Below are 24,625 nucleotides of genomic sequence, written 5' to 3' on the forward strand. Positions count from 1 at the left end.
TGCAGCCCTGTTTACTTGTTATGATTTTAGTTTGTGTTTGTATGAGCATTTATATAATTTATTTCAAATATGTAATTTTATCTAAATCCATTTTTTTAACCATAAACCTTTAAAATGAAAAAAATGATAAACCTAATAAAATTATAAAACTAATCAAAACACCAATTTAAATTATTAAATTAATGAATCATATAACTTCTAGTCAAATTTAAACTAACAACCATGCATTTTCTGTTTGCACTAAAGAATCAGCAACATATACTTTGAAATAATAAATTTTAAAAATTTTGAAGGAGATAATAAAAAAAAAACTAAATAGTCGAGTCAAATTAAGCATAAAATTGGTAAAGTCGCGGAATCCAGGTAAATTCGATGAATCTGTAAAACTAGTATAGGGCTGAATTATTTAAAGGTCAAAAAAATTCACCGCTCTCGATGACAACAATTTTTAAGGACCGTTTATTGTCATTCCGTATGAAAGCGTTCAATCGGAATCGCTGCCTGATTTTAGATTTTGCTCAAACTTTGCAGGGATGTTCTCTAGGACTGTTAAGAAGCAAATCCATGATGATTTAATTTTAAGTTGCGTGGTTTCCCCGCTACCCTCATTTGAACTTTTGCAAAACGCCATTTTCATGTTATTACCTATAGTTTTGCGTCTATTGAAGAAAATTTATTTTGTTGAAAAATATCTATATTTAATTTTTGGTAAGTATAAGCCTCCTTCATATAATAGCCAAGGTTCTGGAGCCAGTCAAAAACCATGAAAAATCAGTAATATTACCAGGTTTTCAAAAATAGTTTTTAATTCAGGGATAATTAATACGTAGTTTTTTTTAATATTTAATCAAAAATTACTATTCTTAAGCTTTAAAATGCCGTTTCAAACAAAAAGCTATCTTCAATAGACGCAAAACTATAGTAACATGAAAATGACGTTTTCCAAAAGTTCGAATGCGGTTAGCGGGGAAACCACGCAACTTAAAATTAAATCATGATAGATTTGCTTCCTTACAGTCCTAGAGAACATCCCTACAAAGTTTGAGCAAAATCTAAAATGGGGCAGCGATTCCGATAGAACGCTTTCATACAGTAAACGGTCCTTAAAAATTGTTGTCATCGAGAGCGGTGAATTTTTTTTTTAACTTTCTTATTTGACCTTTTAATAATGCAGCCCTATACTCGTTTTACATATTCATCGACTTTCCCTGGATTCCGAGGTATAAATCTAATTTGACTTCACTAAAAAACAAATAAATTAAAAAAATGTTTTCTCCTCCATAGTTCCTCAACGTATAATTAAAAAAAATATATGAACGATTTTCTTGTTTTGTATACATTTAAGTCTTCAGTAAGGGTGTTGGGAAACTTAGTTACTTACACGGGTTTGTATATTGTAACATTTAAAATAAATGTTACAACGGATTTATTTGAAAGCGTAGCAGAGTAAAATGAACCGACGAATAGATGAACATTGCATGTTTTAGTAAAATTAATTTCTAATTATTCTAAAAATATCAATGCAAGACAAAAATGTATCTGAAAAAAAAACTAAAACTGGTCAACAAGGATTTTGTTACAGAAACCAAGTAACACTTTTCTAAAGGATTTTCGTGTGCTAAGCTCGAAGTTAGAAATCGTTTTATCAAATCATATTTTTAACTCTTTCTGTCACACTTTTAAGTCAAAGATGAAATTTACAAATTTTGTTTATAATAATTATATTTGTTAGGGTTACTTGATTAGAAAAATACATGTATTTTTTTTAAAACCGTTATATTTTTCAAGAAAAATGGTATTTATAACCTGTAGTTACCCTTATAATTTGACTTGAAAATCAAACAAATCATGTACCTTTCGCAAAACGCAAAACCAATTGAAATTTGTAACATTTTCACTATCAAATTATGGAAACTGCCATCTTTTTTAGTACTGTATGTTAAAAAAAAATTAAAATTAACTTGAACTATGTTGATAAGTATACTAAAGGGATATGCAAAAAAAGAATCCACCAGATGGGATGGAAAAAACATAAAATAATTTAAAAAAGTGGTTTTATAACTAACCACCAAGACTGAAAGAGTTCAGATATTAATGTAAGAAAACAAAAAATCAAGTTTTTCTACGGTTTTTGAGGTTATTCCTTTGCTCGTGGTTATTTGTTTTAACTAAATATATAAACATTTCTTTTAAAATCCGTTTAAATCTTTTATTCTTCGAGAAATCTTGAGTTGAGTTTAATAGCAAAAAAGTTCTAAGCCGATCGCTTTCAAATATTAACACAAAATTACATTTATGTTCCCGTAAGTTTTTATATTATTTTGAACAAGAAAAAAATTATATTTTTCTGATTAGTAAATTTTTAATAAAACTATCTGACCCGGTGACGCTTCACTGAGATTCACCAACTTTAACTTATCGGCTAAGAACTTGCGGGAATGGAACGTTGTTTTAAAAGCGATCGATATTTACTATTAAATGCAAAAAACGTCATGTGATCGCATTTTACTGACTTCGGAATCAAGCTCCGAACACCAAAATTCTTTAGAAAAGTATAATTTTGTTTTTTTTTTTGTTTATGAGTTAAATAATAAAACTATTTACTTTAACTAATGTTTGTTCCACTTATTTGTGGGTATATTTAGAAAGTCTCAATGATATAAAAAAATCCTAAATAGTTTGCTTACAAATTGACTTGGCTGTGACACAAATTATTATCAAATATGTAGATCTGTTTTGTTGGCATTTACTTCATTTTCTCGCACACTAAAAATCAATTAAGCGTGATAATCCTGCTGCTGAATATAGTTCGATAATTTTTTTTAAGCAAGACTTCATGTGAGAATATTAAACGGCATTTAGTTGATGAGCTTTATTATTAAATTTGAAACCAATTCGGAGATGAACTATGCCAAAATAACCTTCGTCCTAAGACAAAAGCCGGCATTGAAAAGTTAAACAACCAAACACGATACGTCTCATAATTGCCCTGATTTTTAATTTCAAGTTATATTGCATTAGAAGAAGGGCATGAAATTATTGAATTGAATTTATTAAAAAAAACATGTCCTTATTTTTTACTGCCTCTACGCAATTCAAACTCTTGCTGAAATGTTCATCAAAATTAAATTTGATGATTCCAATATTCTTTGAAAGAGGTTGTTTAGCTTCTGTCGATGTGCACTCTATTAAGTATCTTTCTGAATAAGAGATTAATTAAAGAAAGAACTTTTAAAGTATTTAAGCTTTTACCTATTTACTTTAATAGATTCATTTGGTATGAAACTTAAAACTGTGTAGTATTATACCAACACAATCATACTAACCAAAAAGCAAATACAAATTCAAATAAAAACAAATTACCTCTTTGAAATATTAAAGTGTATTTAAAAAAAAAAAAAAATCGTAATAAATATATGTGTAATACATGAAATTTGACATAATGAATATTTTATTCTTTAATAATTAACATTGAATGTTATACATTTTATAGAAAGTGATATAAGGAGACTAAACAATGAATGCATAAAATATTGTTCATTTATTCGAACTTAAGTTTTATTGCAAAGAAAATAAAAACAAACAAACATAGATTTCCAGCAATTCAAAAATAGAAAATAATTATGCTAATAATAAGTATTGATTTATTTTAAAATACATAAATATATATATGCTTCAATATACATACATTGCTAATCCGATTACAATTTTTTTTATTACATGAATTGTGATTTAGTATTCTTTTTTAATTTTTAATATCGAAGGAACACATATAAAACCTAAGAAAGACTGCTATTTGCAGTATTTTCAAATTTAAAATAGTATTCGTATTGCTATTCTTGTATTCTGCTAATAGCGAATGGTTGTTGTTATTTTAAGGTATGTAATTAAAACAAAATTAACGTGATTGCTTTTTTTTTGTGAAGATTTTCTCTTTTAATATAATGTATTAAAGTAATTAGTACTTAAAATTTTTAATTTAGTTTTTAGCTGTCAATACCCTAAACCTGAAATAAACAACAAAAAAAAATGCCAAAAAATTGTGTTTAACAAAAAAAAACAAAACATAATTTTAAAAATAATTGAAAAGTAATAATTTTTTTTGGTTTGTTAAGTAGGGATTGTTAATAAAACGAACAAGAACATAAATTAATTTTGCAAACTCTTGATTTAGTCGCCATAAAGATTATGACACCACAAATTAAATGTAGATACTACCTGCAAACAAAACTTTTAAACTACAACATGAAAAACCTAAAATTTGTGACAGGTGATTTCTCGATACAAAGTAATAATTCAATTCAAAGATGATATCATTAAATGTTCATACAATTGCGGATGGTATAGTTTTGCTTTCAATATATCCGACTATAATTGAGTAGAAAATCGCAAACAAAAATTTGGAAATGGAATTGTAAAAATTGTTTTAATGAATTAAAATAAAAACATGATTAAGTAAATAAAGAAGAGCAAGTTTTGTTAAATAAAAATTAGCATCTATAAAAAACCTAATTATTCACAACCTTGATACCAGTTAGAACCATAGATTCAAATTTAAGGTTTTGCTAAATTATTCTCAACAAATTAAACGGTAAAACATATTAAACGTTAAAATACCCGAACAGAGTTCTAAGCTCACTCCGAATATTGCATTGTATTTGAGATAAAAGATTCTTATGTCGTTTTCGATTGGTTTCACTCAAGAATTCACTCATTCTGAAATCGAATGGAACAGGTTTTTTTATTTTGTGTTTGTGAAATTTCAAATTTCAAATATTGATATAATTTTTTTTTTTAAACGAAAAAATTATAAAAATTATAAACCTGAAGACGACGGAAGAAGAAATGTTAAAAAAAACATCATTCCACGGCATTAAGGTACCCATTTTAATCTATTATTAATTTTAATTTAATTTAAATTTTTGAATGACAACAAAAAAAGAATGATTGAGTATTTTTTTGTTGACATTTTAGTAGACATTCATGTATTAGTGCTTCTGATTTCAAATCGAGAAGAGAATTTCTCTTCTGAGAAGCGTTCTGTCTGTCAGTTTTGTGCGAATAAAACACTTTCAGAAGGCTTCTGAATGATTCCGGACGCTTCCGGAGAGCCAATCGAAAACGCCATTACTCTCATCAACCGAGCAGTATCTTTTTTTTAAAGGAATTCAAAAACACAATATTATTGAAAAAAAAAAAACCAAGACAGAAACTGTATGCCTACTAGACCTATTTTTTTGCGTCTATTTTTTTCAGGCTTAATAATAATAACCTTGGACAAAAATAATGTTTGCATATAAAAATTAAGCTGTGGCATTATTTTGCGGGAAAATATAAACTGAGAACTACCATTAGGTGCTATAGAAATTTTCAGTGCAAGGTTCTATATTTGCTTTTATGTGGTTCTTAAAATCAGTTCTCAGTTAATTCATTTTATTTTTATGTACAAATTATGTCAGAGTTTAATGTTACTATTTTTTGTAAGAATTAATTTTTTCGTGGGTTTTCTTAATTTTTTATAATTTTGTTTCAGTGAACGCAGTGTATTTAATGAAACAAACAACAATTTTGGGAGCGGAGGTATAACCTTTCTATTAATCATATTGTCTAAATGCTTCGAAAATAAAATGCACGACTGGGTCGCACGTACATACTTGGTGTTATGCTAAAAGTAGCTCTTATCTTAAAGGTTTTTATGAAAAAAAAAAAAAAATTCACCTAGCTAGGGATTAGTGAAAAGCTTGTTGGTTAAAGCCGATATTCTCCTTGGACTGCGAGTGCCACCACGGTAAGTATACTTTAAAGCTCCATGGTTCATAGTTTGCCAACAAACTTTTCGGGGATATAACCTTCTTTACAACTACTCGTATTGTGGGCAATGAGCAAAATATGTTTATAATAAATATTATAGATATACGCTCACCATATTTCTGGGAACGAAACCCGGGACGAAAACTTACGTATTCGTCTTACGTCCTTTAATTATTTCTCATTAGGGTCCAATTTATTCACACTCCAATAATTTTGAAGTCGCCATTTAAAATGGGAAATTTTTAAATTCGTATGGCACTTGACATATTTTTCATATTTAATGACAACTTTAAATTTAATGGAAAGTTAATAAATTGGGCCTAAAGCAAATAAAAATTTAAATCGTTGCAGCCGATTTCACAGCAAATGAGTTTTATTTCAAAAAAATTTAAAACAAAAATTTGTCATGCTGCCCTTAGAAAATTGTCAAACAAACAAAAAATTCACTAGGTCGTTAGTAACTGTTAAACAAATAGTTTTTTTTATGAAAATCATGAGAGCTATTTTTTAACATTTTATTTTAAACTATTCTAAAATTGTGAAAACTTTGATGTCAAATCAACTTTTAACATGTTCTTAATATTTTTGAAACTAAGGTCTCTACCCATCTATATGGTGCCGCTTTTCAACCTGACAAACACAAACTGTAACTAGATATTTGACGAAAAATTTAAAAAAACTAACTAATAAAAACTTTTATTTCCCAACAACGGTTTTCTTGTTTTCCGTATAGTCTAAGAAGCCACATCGAATTTTGTGGGTGGAGGTTTACCAAAATTTGAATATGCAATTTTATAGCCTTACATATGTGTTGTAATAACGAATTCAAAAGTCTGGCAGATTTTAATCGCGGCTTCATATTGTTTTAGGGGGTTGCCATATGTATTGATGATATTGTTTCGAAAATTTTAGAATTCGCCAAACAAGAAAAAAAATTACGCAGTAAAGCAGAGTGACATATAGCTAATAGCTGTACAAATTACATTTATACTTTACATACGCATTTTGTATGTATGTATATGAATTTTAGTAGATAGTTTCAAATAGCGTATTGGTTAGTGCGATAGACTGTCACTCTAGCGGTTCTTGGTTCAAATCCAGTCTCCATTACCTAGATTCTAGTCATTCTCTTCATAGATACAACTTCTTGCGAGGCTATGACAAATTCTTCAAAAGTATCAATGTCATGAAAAAATTACGTTTGTTATTTAACTTTTATTTCTTAAATATCTTTGATTTCTGGTTGCAGTTTACATCGAGGATACAACATTTGTAGACTCAAGGATGATTGAAAAATCAAGCATTGGTTACTTAATTTAACAATTTTTTGGTGATTAGTTTGATTAGTTTTTTTTCTTTTTTGTATTTAACTTGTTGAAAGATTGAAAGCTACGCTACTACATCCACAATATTTATAATACCATTTGTATTCTACAAAAAATATATAGGCTTATAAAAGATCTCAAACTAAAACTAATACAAATAAGAGTAAGTATAAATAAAACAAAATAGCCAAATCATGCGGGCAGACAAAAACTCAATTAATATTTTCATATTATTACAACATTAATAAATATACAAAGCTGAATGTAATTATTGGTTAAGGATGATTATTAAAATGAAAAATTATTATTAATAAATTGCGTTGATTGTTTTTATTTTGTATTTTAGACAACAAAAAAATATTATATTTCTACTATTACTGTTTTTTTTTTGTGCAAGTTAAATGATAAAAAAAATATTTGCAAATAAAGAAAAAAAATATTTAAAATTAATAATTAATTGTGCTGTTATGTTAGAATTTTGTTTGTATTTTTTTGAAAGTAGAATAGACATGTATACCTAACTTTTACATTTTATGTATGATGTTTTTTTTTTTTTTTTTGTTTTCAAGAAAACTCTTATTTTACAATAAACTATATTAAATAGACTTACCGTTTACTAAATCGTGATGAAAGTTTTGAGAAAAAACTCATGCGTCCGGGATGTGGTGATTCGCCTGTTGCACCTCCTGTTCCTGAATATTCTAGAGCAGTATTGTTTCGCCTGGTTTGGCCTTTTGTTTTGTGATTTGTCGATTATTGTTTAAATTAGCAAATAAAATTCCAAGAAAAAGAAAGAGAAAGAGGACAGGAAATTTGATACATTATTGTTGTTTGAAACTTTTTTTTTTGTTTTTATTAATTTGCAAAAAGTTTATCAATTTAATTTTCTATTTTAACATTTTTAAAAATTAAGTTTAGATACCAATTTAGTTTTAATTTTGCATTTATACAAGACACAATTTTTTTTTTTTTAATTTATATTATAAGAACATGCATTTGATGAGAAGTGTTATGAGTATGTGTGTGTTTCATAATATATAATACATAGGTACAACATAAAATATTGTAGAAGAGATTAACATTTTTAAAAATTGTTTTTCAAGTTTTCCGCACTCGTATTATTAATGGGATCAAGCACCATGCAGACTTTTTCTCACAAAAGGATACATTTAAACGTTTGCTGGAAAGGTAAACTCAAATCAAAAATATATTTTAAACATTGAAACCGTTTTTCTATCCTGTAAGCTTTCTTAATGGAGCGTGTGAATCATAAATTTGCAGTGATCAATTTATAAGTTTGGTTATCATTGTTGATTAAGTTTTTTTTTTTTGTTGGAAATGTTGCTGATCTCGAAAATGGCAATCGTCAGTTTTTTTTACCAAATAAGTGTTTTAGAAATATGAGCATCTCAATGTAGCCTAGTTTTTTTATACTCACTATCATTACACACTTCCTAAAACCACACTATGTTGACCAACACGTTTAACATACGTTCAATACATTCGGCCTTCCATTCCATTCGTATGGAACTTTACTACGATTCACAAAAAAAACAATCACAAAATCCAATTGTTTTGTCGATTTGTATGAAATTTTCCATTACGAATGAATTCTGTGATTGCTTTTTCGGGAATCGTAGAAAATTTCCGATACTAATGGAATTCGTGATAAGGCCGATTAAGTACATGTAAATATAACGTTTGTTGAATGTGTTCATCAACCTTATGTGGACCCTGCTTAGCCATTCGTGTACAGCGTACCTTTATTGATGCTTATGAAAGTTACAAAAAAAGAACAAAAAAAGACATATTTCTGCGAATATTTTGAAATCACTTAAGAAAAATTAATGTGTCATTTTCATGTTTTGCAACACAAAGTTAGAAAAAAGACTGCTTATTTAAAGTGCCTTTTTATTCAAATCATTTTAATTGAGAGGCACATACATAGATCTCATTCAATAAAAAAGAAAATACAACGTTTGGTATATGATTCACAGATATTAAGTAAAATTAGTAACATACATATTTGTATGTAAATGTACACTGTTCACATAAGAACATACAATTAAAAATTAAATATGGAAAGTGACTGTATCTCATTTTTATATTTAAAACTTAGATTTAAAATAAAAACAAAATAATTATTTTATAATTATTTGGTTGTGTACAACTGTTGAACAAAAATTAATGTTGTATGAAATTCTGCTGCAGTAATCACTAAAACTTTAGTTTTGTTCATGCTAGGAGAAATGCATTATTTAAACATTTTCATTGTGTCTCGAATAAATTTCAAATTAATTTTTGTTTTAAACAAATAGTTAATAAAAAAAAAAGCAAAAATATATTTTTAGAAAGAAACAAAGCTATTTAATGATGACAGAAAAAAACAACGACAAGAGGATGGTAATGTCTTTTTTTTTCTGATTCAAAACTTAAACTTGATTTAATAATAAACAATAAATAATAAAACATATAAGAGTTTTTTGATTATCAAAACAAAAAATACAACTAAAAATGTTAATATAAATTATATTAAAAAAAAAACCTTAAATGAAAAAAAACAAAACATTGAGCAAAAAAAACTCACCCGAATGGAAGGTTGATCGTGATGGTACATTCCTTGGAAAATGCCTGCTAGATTTAACAGCCGATGTCATTCTAAGTCGATCGAGCAAACTAATATTTTTTTATATGCAATTGTATTTTGCGAAAAAAAATTCCAACACACATTTCCAATTATTAAAGTAAAAAAAAAAAAAAAACAAAAACAAAGAAAATAAATCAAAAGGGTTTAAAGCAAAGTGCGTTTCGCAGTTGAATTAATTTTTTTTTGTCATATTCCGTTACAAAGTTAATAAAACAATTGCATTAAAAAAATTATTAACATGCGCATTAAGTTATAACATTATGGCATTTGGTTGCATTGTTTTTAAAAACACACGATCGGATGATGTTTGAAATGTGATTGAACATTTTTTTTTATTGGAATGATGAAAAGAAGAGCGGCGCAGAGTGAGTTGGTAGTTGTAGCCAAACGTAATAGTTTTTTTTTTTTTTGCATTTTTAGTTTTTGGTGGTGGTGTTTGCATTCACAAATAGAATTTTTGTATGAAATGGCGAAGAAATCAAAAAAGAAAGAAAAAAACGTATGAAATTAAAAATTAAATTAAAAAAGTTAAATAAGTTTGAAAAATATAATAAAAATAGCATGATATTTTAAAGCTCTACAATACAATGTTTTTAAAATAAGGGTGTTTAGTGAATCTACATATGATTAATTCAGGCTCGATGTTCCGCTACAAAACTATAGTCGAATTGTTGGTATATATTTCTTAAAAGTTCAGGATATTAAAGAATTCGATCCAGAATTAATAGCGGAACATTGATTATAAAAAATCCATTCTAGTAATGTTTGAAATATGAGGAAGCAAAAAATTCATGAAATAAAATTAAAATAACTTAAATGTGACAACATAGACATTTTACAGGCCAAATCTAATTTACGAAACAAACAAAGGACAACACTGGGAATAATTAATGATATAAGCAAATGCATTGGCCTTTTTTATGATTGTTTTTTTTTTTTTTTTTTAATATGCAATTTTTATCACCTATGCTGAGAGCAATATAAGGAGATCGAAACAAAATTTAGCGTTTATTCAACGAAAATTTATTAATATGTGTTACTGTGTTTATTTTGTCATAGCATTAAACTGACTACATTATTGACTTGCAGTTTTATTGGAATCGCTTCGAATATAACATTTGAAAAGTTTAATTAAAATGGAAAACTTTTTGGATTTCTCCATCATCGTTTTGATTGGTTTTAAATAAAACCTAGTATTTTTTTTGACACAAAACCAATAATGCCAAATACAGACCACTATTTTTTTTCTCTTGGACCGTAGTTGTTACATACAAATAACTCAAACTCAATTAATAATTCCCATGGTGCACGTAAATTGGTTTGCTCTTCGATATTCAATGATGCATTTTAAAATCTTTTGTATTTACACAAGTATTTTGTCTAACAAATTATTATGTATTGTCCTTATTTGAAAAAAAAAAGAAATATTTCATAACACAGATATCTTCGTTTATTACAAAATCTCTAGCAAATTAATTTAATTTGTTTTTAAACAAAAGTAAATGATTAATGAGCATGTAGGCATTGATGATTTTACGGAAGTGATGCATCGATGCAAAGATATTCAGAATGAATACATTTTCTGCAACCAAGATTATAATTAACTATTATAATTAATTAATTATATAAAAAAATAATGTGAATCAGATGCAAATAGTATAACATTATTAAAACCAAACAAAAAAAAAAAACTAAGCGAATTAATATTAAAATTGCCTTTCATTCCAAAAAGATGTAATAAAAAAAAATAAAGCTTGTTTAAATGGAAACCCAGCAAAATCACAATTTAAAATGTGTTTATGTGTGGATAAACAAAACAAAAAAGCAGCAGAAATAATAATACTTAATGTAGTAAGTTTCAACAAATTTCTTAGTTAAAAGCATTCTATTTAAAAATTTAATTTAAAAATAAATCTAAATGGCTTAAAAACGAATTCGTTAACTCACCAAAAAAAGATGATTCATCGTATTTACAAACAAAATCGTCGATTTATGTCGCATATATTGATATATATTGTTTTTATAGGATTTTTATGAATTTTTTTTTTTAGTATACATTTTTAATTTGATTTGTGTCCGACACATTTTGAAGCACGTTTAATAATAGTTGACAAAGACGAAGTTATTAGGACGAAGAGCATATGGAAAGAAAGAATTAATTAATTTGTTATTATTCGGAAACTTTACAGTAAAAAAAATATATCATTGCAATGAAAAAACTAATTGCTGAAGAAATAAAGTTAAGGAAATCAAAGATAACTTCAGCATGCAATCTTTTTTTTTAAATAAAAGGGTTTTCTTGATTAGATTTTAATCAATGTGAAAACAAGTGTCTGAAGCAGTAAATGTGTAAATGTCGAATAATGGGGTAGAAAGAGAGATTGGTAAGGGTCACAGCACGTCTAGGAAGGCAAAGAGTCAAATGTTCATAAGTTTATAGGTCAAAATCTCAGAGTGTGCTTAACTATTTCAACAAACAAAAAAAATTGTAAGATCCTACACTACCTCATAGATTTGGAAAACAAATATTAGATATACAGCCCTATCGAGGTATCGGTTCGCGAAAATCCAAGAAGATTCAAATAAAAAAAAAATTGAATACCAATTTGTAAGAGAAAGTTTATGAGAGCTTATTATTTTCAAACTCGAAATTTTAGATAATTTAATTATAGAGTTTATTAAAAACATCGGTATATGGATTAATCCTTATCTTTCAATGTAGAACTCAATAAGCGAAAGCCTCAATGTGGCGGTACCATGGACTTTAATTATAAATGTCTCGGAAGAGGTAATTGGTGATTAAAACTGTGCGACCCACGCACGATGCGGTACGTTCTTAGTTGGAATATTAGACAAAAAATTATTATCCTAAAAATATAAATCCTTAAAAAATGGTTTTGAAAAATATGAAGTTCTCTTTGTGACTTCAAAATATTCAAATATCCAAATTTTTAAATTTTCTGGTTCTATTTACATTTTTTTATGAATTTGTACTCCTAGAATTTTTTTAGACACTTAATAATTATATTATAGAACTCTTACCCTCTGGGCAGATTTAAAGTTCGGTATAGAATATTGACCATTGGACATATGACCCTATGCCATCTTAACTACATTGATTCTGATAATAAACTAATTTTTATGAAAAACGTCATAGTTCACAAATATATTATTTCATAACAATTTTTTCGTATCAAACCAAAAAATAAAAATAAATTATATGAATAACAATTTTTAATGAATACTAGAAAAAGGGAACATAACAATTATTCCAAGTAAGTAAGTTGTTTTCCTTAAACTTTTGATTCTCAGAGTAAAATTTAATCCTATTTTTGGAACTACTTTTTAAAGTCATCACAAAAATGTTTAAATATAAATAATATCTTTACTAAATATATTAAAAAAAATATTAAGTTCAACTTCATTTCAACGTTGGAAATGTTTGAATTCTGGATCCTGCTAAATTTGGGCCATATTTTTAAAATATCTCAAAACAAATAAGATTTTCTTAGAAAAGGCAAAAACTGAAAGTAATCTGAAATTAATTTCCACAGTAATTCAAAGAAAATACAAAAAAGAAAGTAAAACAAAATAACTGAATTATAGTTTGATTTAAACTAAAACTAAAAACATTCAAATTGAAACAAAAAGTAATTTAATGAAATAAGTACAAAACTCAATAATTTTGACAATTACGAAGAGTTATAAGTTATAACAAATCCCACATTAGGAGCAAAAACGGCGTAAACGCTTTTTTTATTGATCAGAAACTACGGTTAAAATTTTATATTTCCATTGTCTCCTTTGTTTGTAAGGATCAAAATGCGCTTATCTCATTTTGAGAAAATGCAAAACTCAGTATCTGAAAAATTTCTGCATCTACGCAATTCTTGCACCTTATGTTTGAAATGTCGTTTTCCATATTGGATCAAAAATGAACAGAATTTATGAAAGCTTTGAACAATCATATTAAAACATATCGGGATGAGAATTTTGCTATTCGATTTTAAGTCAGAAATAGAAAAAATATTAATGTAATGTATGTGTAGTCATTTACAGATATAATTTGCCAAAAGACAAAACGAATACATTTGATTTACACTTCCTCTATACAATCTTTCAGTTAATTACTGCTTTGAAAATTTATTATTATTAATTTGTTTTTTGATTGAGTTTCTGACAAAAAAGTCCAATGGAAAACGACATAACATAACGTAACTCAAGTCTAACAGGAAATAAGGGTTCTAAAAAAACAACACATTTTAATATAAAATAAAAATAATAAAAAATGTGAGTGATTTGTGTTGTTGATTAACAAAATTTATACCTCGATCCAAGTGGGTCATTTGAAGCGCCACTACTCTCAGCTACTGATGGACCGGGACTAGAAACCGAGGCGCTCTTTACATGGCCCTTACCACTTGGAGCGGCCGATCCACTCCTTGATAATTCGGAAATGGTTGTCACAAAACTGATATTTTTATTTTTTAATGGTAAATGATTTGTTAAAGTTTTTGTTGTTGCAAATATCAAGAAGTGCAAAAACGTGCATTTCGATAGCATTTTAATTTGATTTGTTTTTGCAAAGTATTAAATTTCAAATAAAAAAAAAGAAAGAAAAAGAAAAGTTAGAATGCCATAGCACTTTGAACAATATAAAGATTTGCATTTTAATAAATAAAACGATTTTAAGATAGAGGAAAAAGTAAACTACAGAAGAAAGTTCAGAGCTCGTAAAATTACTTTTATTTTTTTTTTATTTCTTAGATAAATTAAGGATAAATTTTGTTTTAAAATGAAGATGATATTGTAAAAGTGTATCGTACTAGCACACCTTCACAAACAAAAATTAAACTCAGACTTGTATAATCAAGACCATCAATTTTCAAGTTAGAAATTATGTAGACTAAGAGAGAAACATAAACAGATATCGGCTAAAAAAAACAGATAATTAAAAATGATGTCCACTCGTTAACATAAGGAACTCGAAACAAAATAAGAAAAATATCATGGTGGAGAGTGGGGGGGGGGGGGGGGCGAGGGAGAAAAACATTAAAACTTGGAAGGAGTTATTTTCTATAAAATAATTTTCAATAGAACGTACTTTGATTCTGTTGGTAGAACATTGGTCTTCTCCGTCGATGAAGTCTTTTCGTATAGAGTCGTTGATCGTCGTGGTATCATACCACTTGGACCGACTGTTCGATTTCCATTTGTAGGATCATATTTTGATGATGAACGAGGCTTCGCTGGACTGGTAACTGCTGATGAATAGAAAAACAAAATACACTTCCCTTAGCAATCTCAGTGTTTTTTTATTTTTGTAACTTACAACTATCTCCGGATGAAATTGGTTTCTGTGTTGCTGATGCGGGTCTTTGATTTTGTGCTGCTAACCGAGCAGTGTTTTCTTTTATTGTTGCTGAATCAATGGTATTTTGCCGTTTGAAATTACTACTTCTGTAAATAAGAAAGAAAAATAGTGTTGAGTTTAACTGTGTTTGAATGGTATTGTTACCAAAAACTATTTTTATCCCATATTCAAAGTCTTTATTTTAATTAATCTATCTATATTTGTATGAATAATACATGCTGAAGTTTTTGAACATATTTGGTTAGTGTAGATACACTGCACAAGTTCAAAACAAAAACCGATGATACAAAGTGATTGCTATTCTACTTACGATAAAACATGGATGAGTAATTTCACTGTGGAAGTGTAACACTCAAAACAATTTATTATACACCCAAAAAATCTAGTTTAGGAGCAAAAAACTTTTTTCTCGCCCTTCCTGCATTGCAAAAAATTTGGCGTCGTCAATTTTTAATTAACATGAGTAATTTTACCTTTTTTTTTAGAAAAAAAACAACTTATGGGAGTTTTCAACGATGTTTTATTGATATGTAGATTTCTCAGCATTTATTTAAAAAAAAGTTTGTATTGCTTCTAGAAAGCTTGGAGTACAGATAACAGGAACTCATTGTCAGCTTAAAGTGGAAACTGCACTTTTATAGTCCTGACAAAAGTATGACAAAATAAATAATTTCTAAATGTTATTCTTTTGACTCCAAACTACTTTATTTAAAAGAATTGTTAAGATTTAAAAGCTTTTTTATTTTTAATCAATTTTTGAAAGTATTATTATGTAGAGTTAGAAGGTTTTCACTTTATGTCGACAAAAAATTTGGAGACAATATTGAAGAAGGGTTGATTTTCTGTATTTGTTTGAAAAAAAAAGACTGACTCTGAAAATATATGTAATTCCATAAATAAGTTATAATTTTTAAATATAATTGTACTTTATCGAAATAGTACACCATATTACTCATAAATGGCACTAAAATTAATAAATTGACAGTTAATTTTGAAATAACGAAGAAAAAAATAACAAAAATAATAAAAAATTATTAAAATTATTTTTATTTTAAGTATATTCATGCTGTGAGTTTTATATAGTGTCGGTAAACATCGACCAAAATAAGGCGTCTTAGTAAGGGTACGACAGATCTAACTGATGAGCCCACTGTCGTACCTGGGCGAAACGCTTTATAAAATATTGGGAGCTGAGGTCACTTGAACTTATATTGAGTTAATTTTGAAAGTTCAGATTTCGTCAAGAATCTTGTGTAAAAACTACGGAGTTAAAAAAATTATTTTTCTCGATTTTTTTTTTTTTTTTTTTTTAATTTAACTATATGCCTGTAAGACCTAAGGTCTTTTAAATGCAACTGCACGGCACTAGTTAGAAGGAATAGAAAGATAGGAAAGATTTTTTGTTGGTACAGTGAATTGAGAATAAGATGATTATTACCCCCAGCTTGGAAGCCACGGGTGGCTTCCAAGCTGGGGGATTAAGAAAAGAATGCTGCCTGAGGTAGGGCTCGAACCCACAACCTTCAGGTTAGCAGTCAAGTACTACATCCACTGCACCATTGCCACCCGCAGTTTTTTCGTATGGATTTTAAAAAAGTATCTAAAAATACACATTAAATAGTTGTACGATTAAATTTTCGCATTATATACAAAAAAATATTAATTAATCTTATTAACTCTTTTCAAATCAGTTGCCAAATTTATGATTAACTTACATTGAAGATCGATCTGCTGTTGTACCGGTTCCTGTTCCACTGTGATTATTGCCTGCCGGAGTTGTCGTAGCCGCTGCATTTGTTGGACCAACACCTGTGATAAAACGATGGAATATTTCTGAATATTAAAAAACGATGAATTATGATTGCTGGGATTGAGCGGGGGATATATTTGTTGTTAGTATGGGATAATTTTGAATTTTGTATAGTTGTCTGTTTTTGAGTATATAAATGTTTTTTTTTTTTGATACTCGAATTTAGCAAGCGAATCAAAATATACCAATTTAAACATGAGGATTTTGTGTCTTTGTTTTTTCTATGACATAATGAGTATTGTTCTGATTGAATATTCATGTATTTGAACTTGTTTACAAATAAAATGTTTAAATAAAAGCCATGTAAGAAATATAAAATATTAAATAAAAAAAAAATAATAATAAGTCGGTAATATATATTATTTAAGGGTGAAATGAAAGATCTTGGATGAATCCATAAACGCATCACTGCTTTTGCATCACAACTCTTTGTATGGCACGGAAACACTACCATACCTAAAAAGCATCACGTTTGCACCAGAAATATTTTTGATGCAAAATCAAGTTTTTATATAGCTCCAAACAAACAATTTTGATAAATCTCTGGCAGAACAGCATATTTGGGAGACCATCAGAAGAGAAAATCGATTCCAGGCTGAAAGACAGAATTGAAATCGGAGGCACGCAAACGTAAAGTTTAGTTTTCGGTAAATTTTTCGAGTAGTACTTAAGAGTTTTCATTTCTCTCCAGTCAATGGGAAAAAAACATGTAGTAGTTTACATTTTTGAATACAATTTTTTTTTTAATTTTGAACCAAAAACACGGTGCGACACTGAAAATACACCCGAGAAATAACATAGTGTAGGCTGTTCGTATGGTCGAATAATGCATAAAAATATTTTTGTTATATTTTTGGAACCCTCCATTTTTTTTTTATTTACAAAAAACCATTTTTACAGATCTTACGATGTAATCTATCAATATTTCAGTCATTTTTCTAACAAATCTCAATATGTTATATGTTTTTGGAAAGAGGATTTCCACACCTTTTGAATGATGTATAGAAGTCTATTGTTTAAACAAATTAAGTGTAGGTTTTTATCCCACAAATCTTGAAAAAGTGATTTTTTTCCCAATTTTTTCAACTTTACCCAATTTTTTTTGCAAAATAAAACAAACAAAAAAATAAAGGAAGGTTATATTCTGAGAGAATATACATTTAGGCACAAATTGGCGTATTTGTTTTTGAAATTTGACCAAAACTGGGGAATCTATGCTACTTTTTCGTAAATAGAAAATGTGGCTTTTCATGATGTGAATTGCAAGGTGCACAATAGGGTGTTCGTTATTTTAAAATAATTAGAATTTCTATGCTCCTAGGATCTTATATGGTTTAAAATTAACTAAAAAAAATATTCCCCAAATTTCAAGTCTCTAACTTAATTCTAACCCGTGCCGCCAAGCGGTTGAAGTTTCTTATGGGAATAACATGGAGTTTCTTGGACCTTGTTCCATCAATTTTAAATTCCAGCCAAACCATTCGTTCAAAAAATTTAAAACTTTACAGACTCAAATTTAATAAGTGTAGCTATCATGTGAAAATTTTTCAGATTTTTAATTGTTATAATTTTAGAGATTTAGCTTGGTAAAAAAAGTCATTTTTTCAGACTTTTTCAAAAATCGCTTTTTAAACGTTTAATGCCAAAATTTTAAGAAACTTACATTTTTAATTACAAATAAGCATAGCATGTATATTTAAAATGCAAATTAAATTCATAGTTATATAAAATATTTGTTGTGTATTCATTCTTCAAGTCACATCGATATTCAAAAAACGTGTTCCCGATTTAAGAAAAAGTACTGTAGTAAATAAATATACATACTAAGCTTATTTGTGAATAAAAACGTATGTTTTTTAATTTTTTGACATTAAACGGGTAAAAAGCGATGTTTGAAAAAGTCTGAAAAAATGACTTTTTTTACCAAGCTAAATCTCTAAAATTATAACAATTAAAAATCTGAAAAATTTTCACATGATAGCTACACTTATTAAATTTGAGTCTGTAAAGTTTTAAATTTTTTGAACGAATGGTTTGGCTGGAATTTAAAATTGATGGAACAAGGTCCAAGAAACTCCATGTTATTCCCATAAGAAACTTCAACCGCTTGGCGGCACGGGTTAGAATTAAGTTAGAGACTTGAAATTTGGGGAATATTTTTTTTAGTTAATTTTAAACCATATAAGATCCTAGGAGCATAGAAATTCTAATTATTTTAAAATAACGAACACCCTATTGTGCACCTTGCAATTCACATCATGAAAAGCCACATTTTCTATTTACGAAAAAGTAGCATAGATTCCCCAGTTTTGGTCAAATTTCAAAAACAAATACGCCAATTTGTGCCTAAATGTATATTCTCTCAGAATATAACCTTACTTTATTTTTTTGTTTGTTTTATTTTGCAAAAAAAATTGGGTAAAGTTGAAAAAATTGGGAAAAAAATCACTTTTTCAAGATTTGTGGGATAAAAACCTACACTTAATTTGTTTAAACAATAGACTTCTATACATCATTCAAAAGGTGTGGAAATCCTCTTTCCAAAAACATATAACATATTGAGATTTGTTAGAAAAATGACTGAAATATTGATAGATTACATCGTAAGATCTGTAAAAATGGTTTTTTGTAAATAAAAAAAAAATGGAGGGTTCCAAAAATATAACAAAAATATTTTTATGCATTATTCGACCATACGAACAGCCTACACTATGTTATTTCTCGGGTGTATTTTTTTTTTTTTATTTTGTAGCACAGTGAAATTTACCAATTTGTAAAACCATAATCATGAAAAGAGTTTTCTTTGAACAAAAATATAAGTCATAGAGCCAAATTTTATGTTTATGAAGCAGTTTAAGAAGCCATCACTACGAAGAGTGCAAAACAGTGGTAAAATTGCTGAGTTACAATATTGAAAAAAATTTTAAATCTTTGAAGCTATAAAACGACTTCTGCTATGAAATTTTAAATTGAGAACCATACCAATTATTTTTTTGATTATGGTTTACTCAGTTCTTTATTTAGAAACCCATTTAAAAAAAATATATATATTACCAAACTTTAAAATCATTAAGAAATGTTCAAAATATAAATATATTATAAAAAAACATTAGTATTTTGTGGAAGGAAATTCGGTTCAAAGGAAGTTCAAATTTAAGCATGCAAATATATTTAAACTAAGACAAATAAACTGCACCGAAATTCCAAATGAACATGTTTTCCTTATTTCCAAATTAGTTTCATGAATAATTTGTGATGTAAGTATGTATGTGATAATTGTTATATGTGTGAACATTTTTTTTTTTTTTAACAAAAATAATATTTAGCAATCTGTTACCAAATCAAACAATAAAACACCAATTTTTTGCTAAGCTGGCGGCAGGGCATCAAAACAAGAACTCGCAAAATAGACTGAAAATATCGAAACATTGATGAGGAATAGACTTACGTAATGTCTCAGCGCCAGATGAGGCGCGCCGACTTGGCTTCGTGCTGGAAGCTGAAATACTTCTATGAACGCCACGATGTGTTGGACTCTGTACGGATGAATTTCCAACGGCAGCCCCATCGTTTCCAGCAATATTACGAAGCGAAAGGGATGACCCTGATCGGGATCCGTCGCTTTCGGGCTGTAAAATTGAAATTCAAAAGAAATTATTTTTTTTAATTTATAATCACAGAAAAGCGAATTATTAAATAAAAAGTTAGAAAAGTAAGATTTAAAAATTTAAAAAAAAATCAAAGCCGAAAATTTGTGTGAGAAAAATATTTAAAATAATAATGTTTAACTTACATCAGTGCTTTTTCTTCCTAGAAGCAAATATGTGGCGAAAACATCATCGTAGCGAACTTGTGACAACGAATTTTCAATTTCTTGCCTATTGTAACCCATTGCAACAAGAGCTTCTACATATTTTTAAATTTTGTGTTCGTTTCATAAACCACAATATATATTTGTTGTTAAGATTTTGTATTAATTTAATTTTTGTTTGAGTTACCATAACGCAGAAAAGTTGAATTTTCGAGGATAAAAAAAGAAAGAAAATAAATTATATTGGTTAGAGAGTAAAAAAGAGATAAGTTTGTTGTCTTAAATGTGTGCATAAATATATAACTATTACAAACAACATACATATTAATTTTACGAATAGAACATGAACAAAAACAACAATTTTCTCTGCAACATTTAAATGTTTCTAAAGATATGTTTTATAATGTATGTTCTTTGTATATAAAAAAAACATTTACACTACATGATATTTTTATATTTTGATTTCCAAAAATGAGCTTCATTTAACTAAAAAACAAAAAAAAAAAAAACAGATATAGACAAACTTATGATTAAAAACTTAATGACACGTTCACATGATAAATATTAAAAAATGTATTTATGTTTATGAGATTTCTGAGTCCTTGTTAAAAAATTATGAAACTTACAAAATTTTTGAACACTGCCACAGAATAAATAAAGAATTAATTTTATCTCTATTGTTGGTATGTAATGCTATTAAACGTATATATTGGAAACTACAAGTTAATATTTAATTTAAAGACCTACGTAAATGGTAAAACGACATTGTCTTAGCTTTAATTGAATTACATAGTTGACACTACATATTGTTCAATTTTGTTTTACGAAAGTTGTAAAATCCAACAACGTAATGCACATTTACATTCTAAAAACTTAAACAAAAAAACCTGAATCAACTTCTGCTTGTTCATTGCAATGTTTTAGTCCATGTCAACAGAAACAAAATATAACTTAGAATATGTTTGTATGTATATTAACATTATCTATTAAAAGACCTTTACTTAATTCAAGAGCAATCTTTTTCGTGCAATTGTTAAGTAAACTGAAAAAATGAATGAAATATACATGTAAATAAACAATTGTATTATACAGAACCATCGTCTTTAAACGTTCCAATGTGGCTAGTCTCCAACCCAACCTCAAACCAAACCAACCAATACAAGAAAACCGAGTACAAATCAAGTAAATCAACTATTTTTTATTTCTATTTCATAACTTTAATATTGCAGTATGTGCTAATATGTATTGTAAAATTCACTAAATGGAACGAGATACTTTTGTTTATTATTTTCGTGAGAATTAAGCAATGTAAAGCAAATTTTTTTCACGAAAACGATCCAAAGCCAATCTCTTTTGTATAAATTTTCCATAGTTTCAAATTGTTCGAATCCCAATTGAACTTTACTGGAAGAAAAAAGGTGAAGTAAGCATTTGTTCTTGGAGTCTAGGTTAAATTTTTACTGGCTGGTCTGGAAGTGTCACGAAAAGTCACTGTATGATTTGTAATTTGGTGTGGTTGTGACAATGGTCAATATTTCGTGAAAATGAAAAAGATGTAATAGTCACTGTCAATTCGAATCACTATATTTTTAATTTTAATAGAACTTATGTTTGATCGGTTGGAAGGGAAAATATATGTATATTTTTTTAATTAAAACTTTAAAACAAAATAAAAGTTAAACTTCATGTTTTACCAAATGTTTAAGTAAGAATTTACAAATTTTTGCAAAAGATAATTATCAGGTTCTGAAGAATAAAGGATTCGTTTGCTTCGATGCTGGTTTTTTCATTGTATTTTAAATTTAACGGTTGATTGAACCAACACTCATACAATGCTGCAGAATTGTATGATTAAAAAAATAAAATTGTATGGTCATAGATATCTTTGTATACCTACGTTTAAAGATTAAATTTTACTTAAAATTAATATTAATATAATGAATAAAAATCTAATTTAATCTAAATATTAATATTTTATCTATGTATGGGTAATAAATAGCTTATTTTCCGAAACTGACATTACCAGGCATTACATAAAAATAATACTGAAAATGTGAAATGAATAAAACATTATTTTTCGATCATTTTCCCTCTTTTCCTATTATTACCTGCTATATCTTCAAATTTTACTTCTTACATAATAAATGTAATTTAAAAAATTCAATTTAATACCTAATCTTAAGGTCAAAAGACTTCTACGCAATTAAAAGATTTCAGGCAGCAGAGTTTAAAGAATTCAGGCAATTAAAATTATTTAAAGCTTTAATGTTTTCCAATTCATAGGCATTCAAAATATTACAGGGCTTCAAAGAAAGCAGAATTGTTTCAAAAGACTTAACAAAATTTAAAGATTCAAGCTTCAAACAAAGCCTAAATTGATTTAAAATTTAATGTTGTCATTTACTCAAATAAACTAATTACTTTCATACCGCAAAAAAATTGGAGTTTTACAGAATGCAATGATCTTTCAGCTTCCAGAAAAAAATAAGGTTAAACCACCAGAAGTTTATTCTTATACCTATTTAATAGTACAATGCCAATAATTTTTCAAAATAAAAAAATTATTAGCAGCAGCTGGGAAAATTTAGGATAAATGGTATATGAAAGGGGAAAAATAAATTGCCCACAACAAAATTGGGGGAAAGGGGGTGGGTGGGCGAAAAAGTGGGGAGGGTGTCAAAAATCATGGTTTTTTACGATTTCTGTCAAAATTAGACGTCCTATCGTAAAAAGTCAAATGCAAAACTTGTAGGTAGTGTAAATGTTTACAACTTTTACTCAAACAATTTTGTTCTATAACCTCAAAAATATTGAAAAAAATGCAAAAATACGATTTTTTTATTTTTTTATTTTTATCTTTTACAAAAATAGTTCAATTTTAACAAAACTTAGTTTAAAATTACTTTTTTATGTTTTCTATCTATTAAAAATGTTTATTGAGCAAAAAGTTAATTTTTGGATTTTTGACGAATTTAATTTGAAAAAATAGCCTATTTTTCAATCAAAAAAGTTACCGATAAAATTTTTGATTTTTGAAAAGTTTGGAATGCAATTATTTAGCTTAAAACCATTTTTTAGAAAATATTGAGAAAATTGAAAAAAACAAAAAAAAAAACATTTTTAAGATTGATTTTTCCGTAAATGACAGTAATATTAGCGAGAAATAATTTTCCATAGAAACCAAATTATACTTTTCTAATGGTCATTGACCTTTTTAATTTGAATCAAGTACAAGAATAGCTCTAACGTGCAAAGTTTTTGAGATATTGAATTTTGAACGTCCCAAACACTGTTTTTCTGACTTTTGCCATGTCAAAAACGTGATGATAGAATTTTTCTGACTTCAGATTCGAGATCAGCGCACACAAAACCATTAGAAAAATATACTTTGATTTCTATAAAAAAAAAGTTTTTGACTAGTGAAATCGAACAGGGCAGAAAAAATCGAATGCCTTAGGGCCAGTTGTACAAACGTGGTTCAGTCTCGGGTCAGGAATTTAACTCGCCGATTTCGGTGGATTAGCATTGGATCAACTTTGGTTCAAGGATGAATTTAGCTATTTCAACCTTTATGGACCTAGAACCAGTTTTAAAACTCAATATTACCACCGAATTCAGAAGATAAAAGTTGTTGAACCACGGATTAAATATTTGTACAACTGGGCCTTAAACAGTTGTTGAAATATTCACATTTTATTACGAAAAGCTAAAAAAAAAACATGTGACATTTGTTTTCAATATTCTGAGAAAACTTTTTTTAAAAACAATTCAAATAATTAATTAGATTTTAAACTAAATTAAAGGAAAAAAGAAACTTCTGGCTTTTTAAAACTTGGGTCGAATCGGC

The 24,625-nt window shown here is 27.6% G+C and overlaps 1 protein-coding gene across 34 annotated transcripts in view; it reads right to left on the reverse strand.

Annotated features, from left to right (window-relative positions):
* The window catches only part of LOC129906991 (serine/threonine-protein kinase MARK2), a 157,585-nt gene that overhangs the window by 14,918 nt on the left and 118,042 nt on the right, over positions 1–24,625 (reverse strand). For 15 of the 34 annotated variants that reach the window (XM_055983006.1, XM_055983003.1, XM_055982999.1 and 12 more), the window contains 8 exons: positions 20,761–20,873; positions 20,416–20,596; positions 16,873–16,990; positions 15,116–15,243; positions 14,888–15,047; positions 14,111–14,254; positions 9,724–9,812; positions 7,747–7,867 (listed from right to left, as the gene is read on the reverse strand). In XM_055983006.1, coding sequence (XP_055838981.1) covers positions 7,747–7,867; positions 9,724–9,812; positions 14,111–14,254; positions 14,888–15,047; positions 15,116–15,243; positions 16,873–16,990; positions 20,416–20,596; positions 20,761–20,873 — 1,054 coding nt within the window. Of the gene's footprint in view, positions 1–3,621; positions 4,008–7,746; positions 7,868–9,723; positions 9,813–14,110; positions 14,255–14,887; positions 15,048–15,115; positions 15,244–16,872; positions 16,991–20,415; positions 20,597–20,760; positions 20,874–24,625 lie in introns of those variants that run through there. The other 19 variants (XM_055983007.1, XM_055983000.1, XM_055983008.1 and 16 more) reach the window with 13 other exon arrangements.

Source organism: Episyrphus balteatus, chromosome 1 (assembly GCF_945859705.1).
Source record: "Episyrphus balteatus chromosome 1, idEpiBalt1.1, whole genome shotgun sequence".
Taxonomy (NCBI): domain Eukaryota; kingdom Metazoa; phylum Arthropoda; class Insecta; order Diptera; family Syrphidae; genus Episyrphus; species Episyrphus balteatus.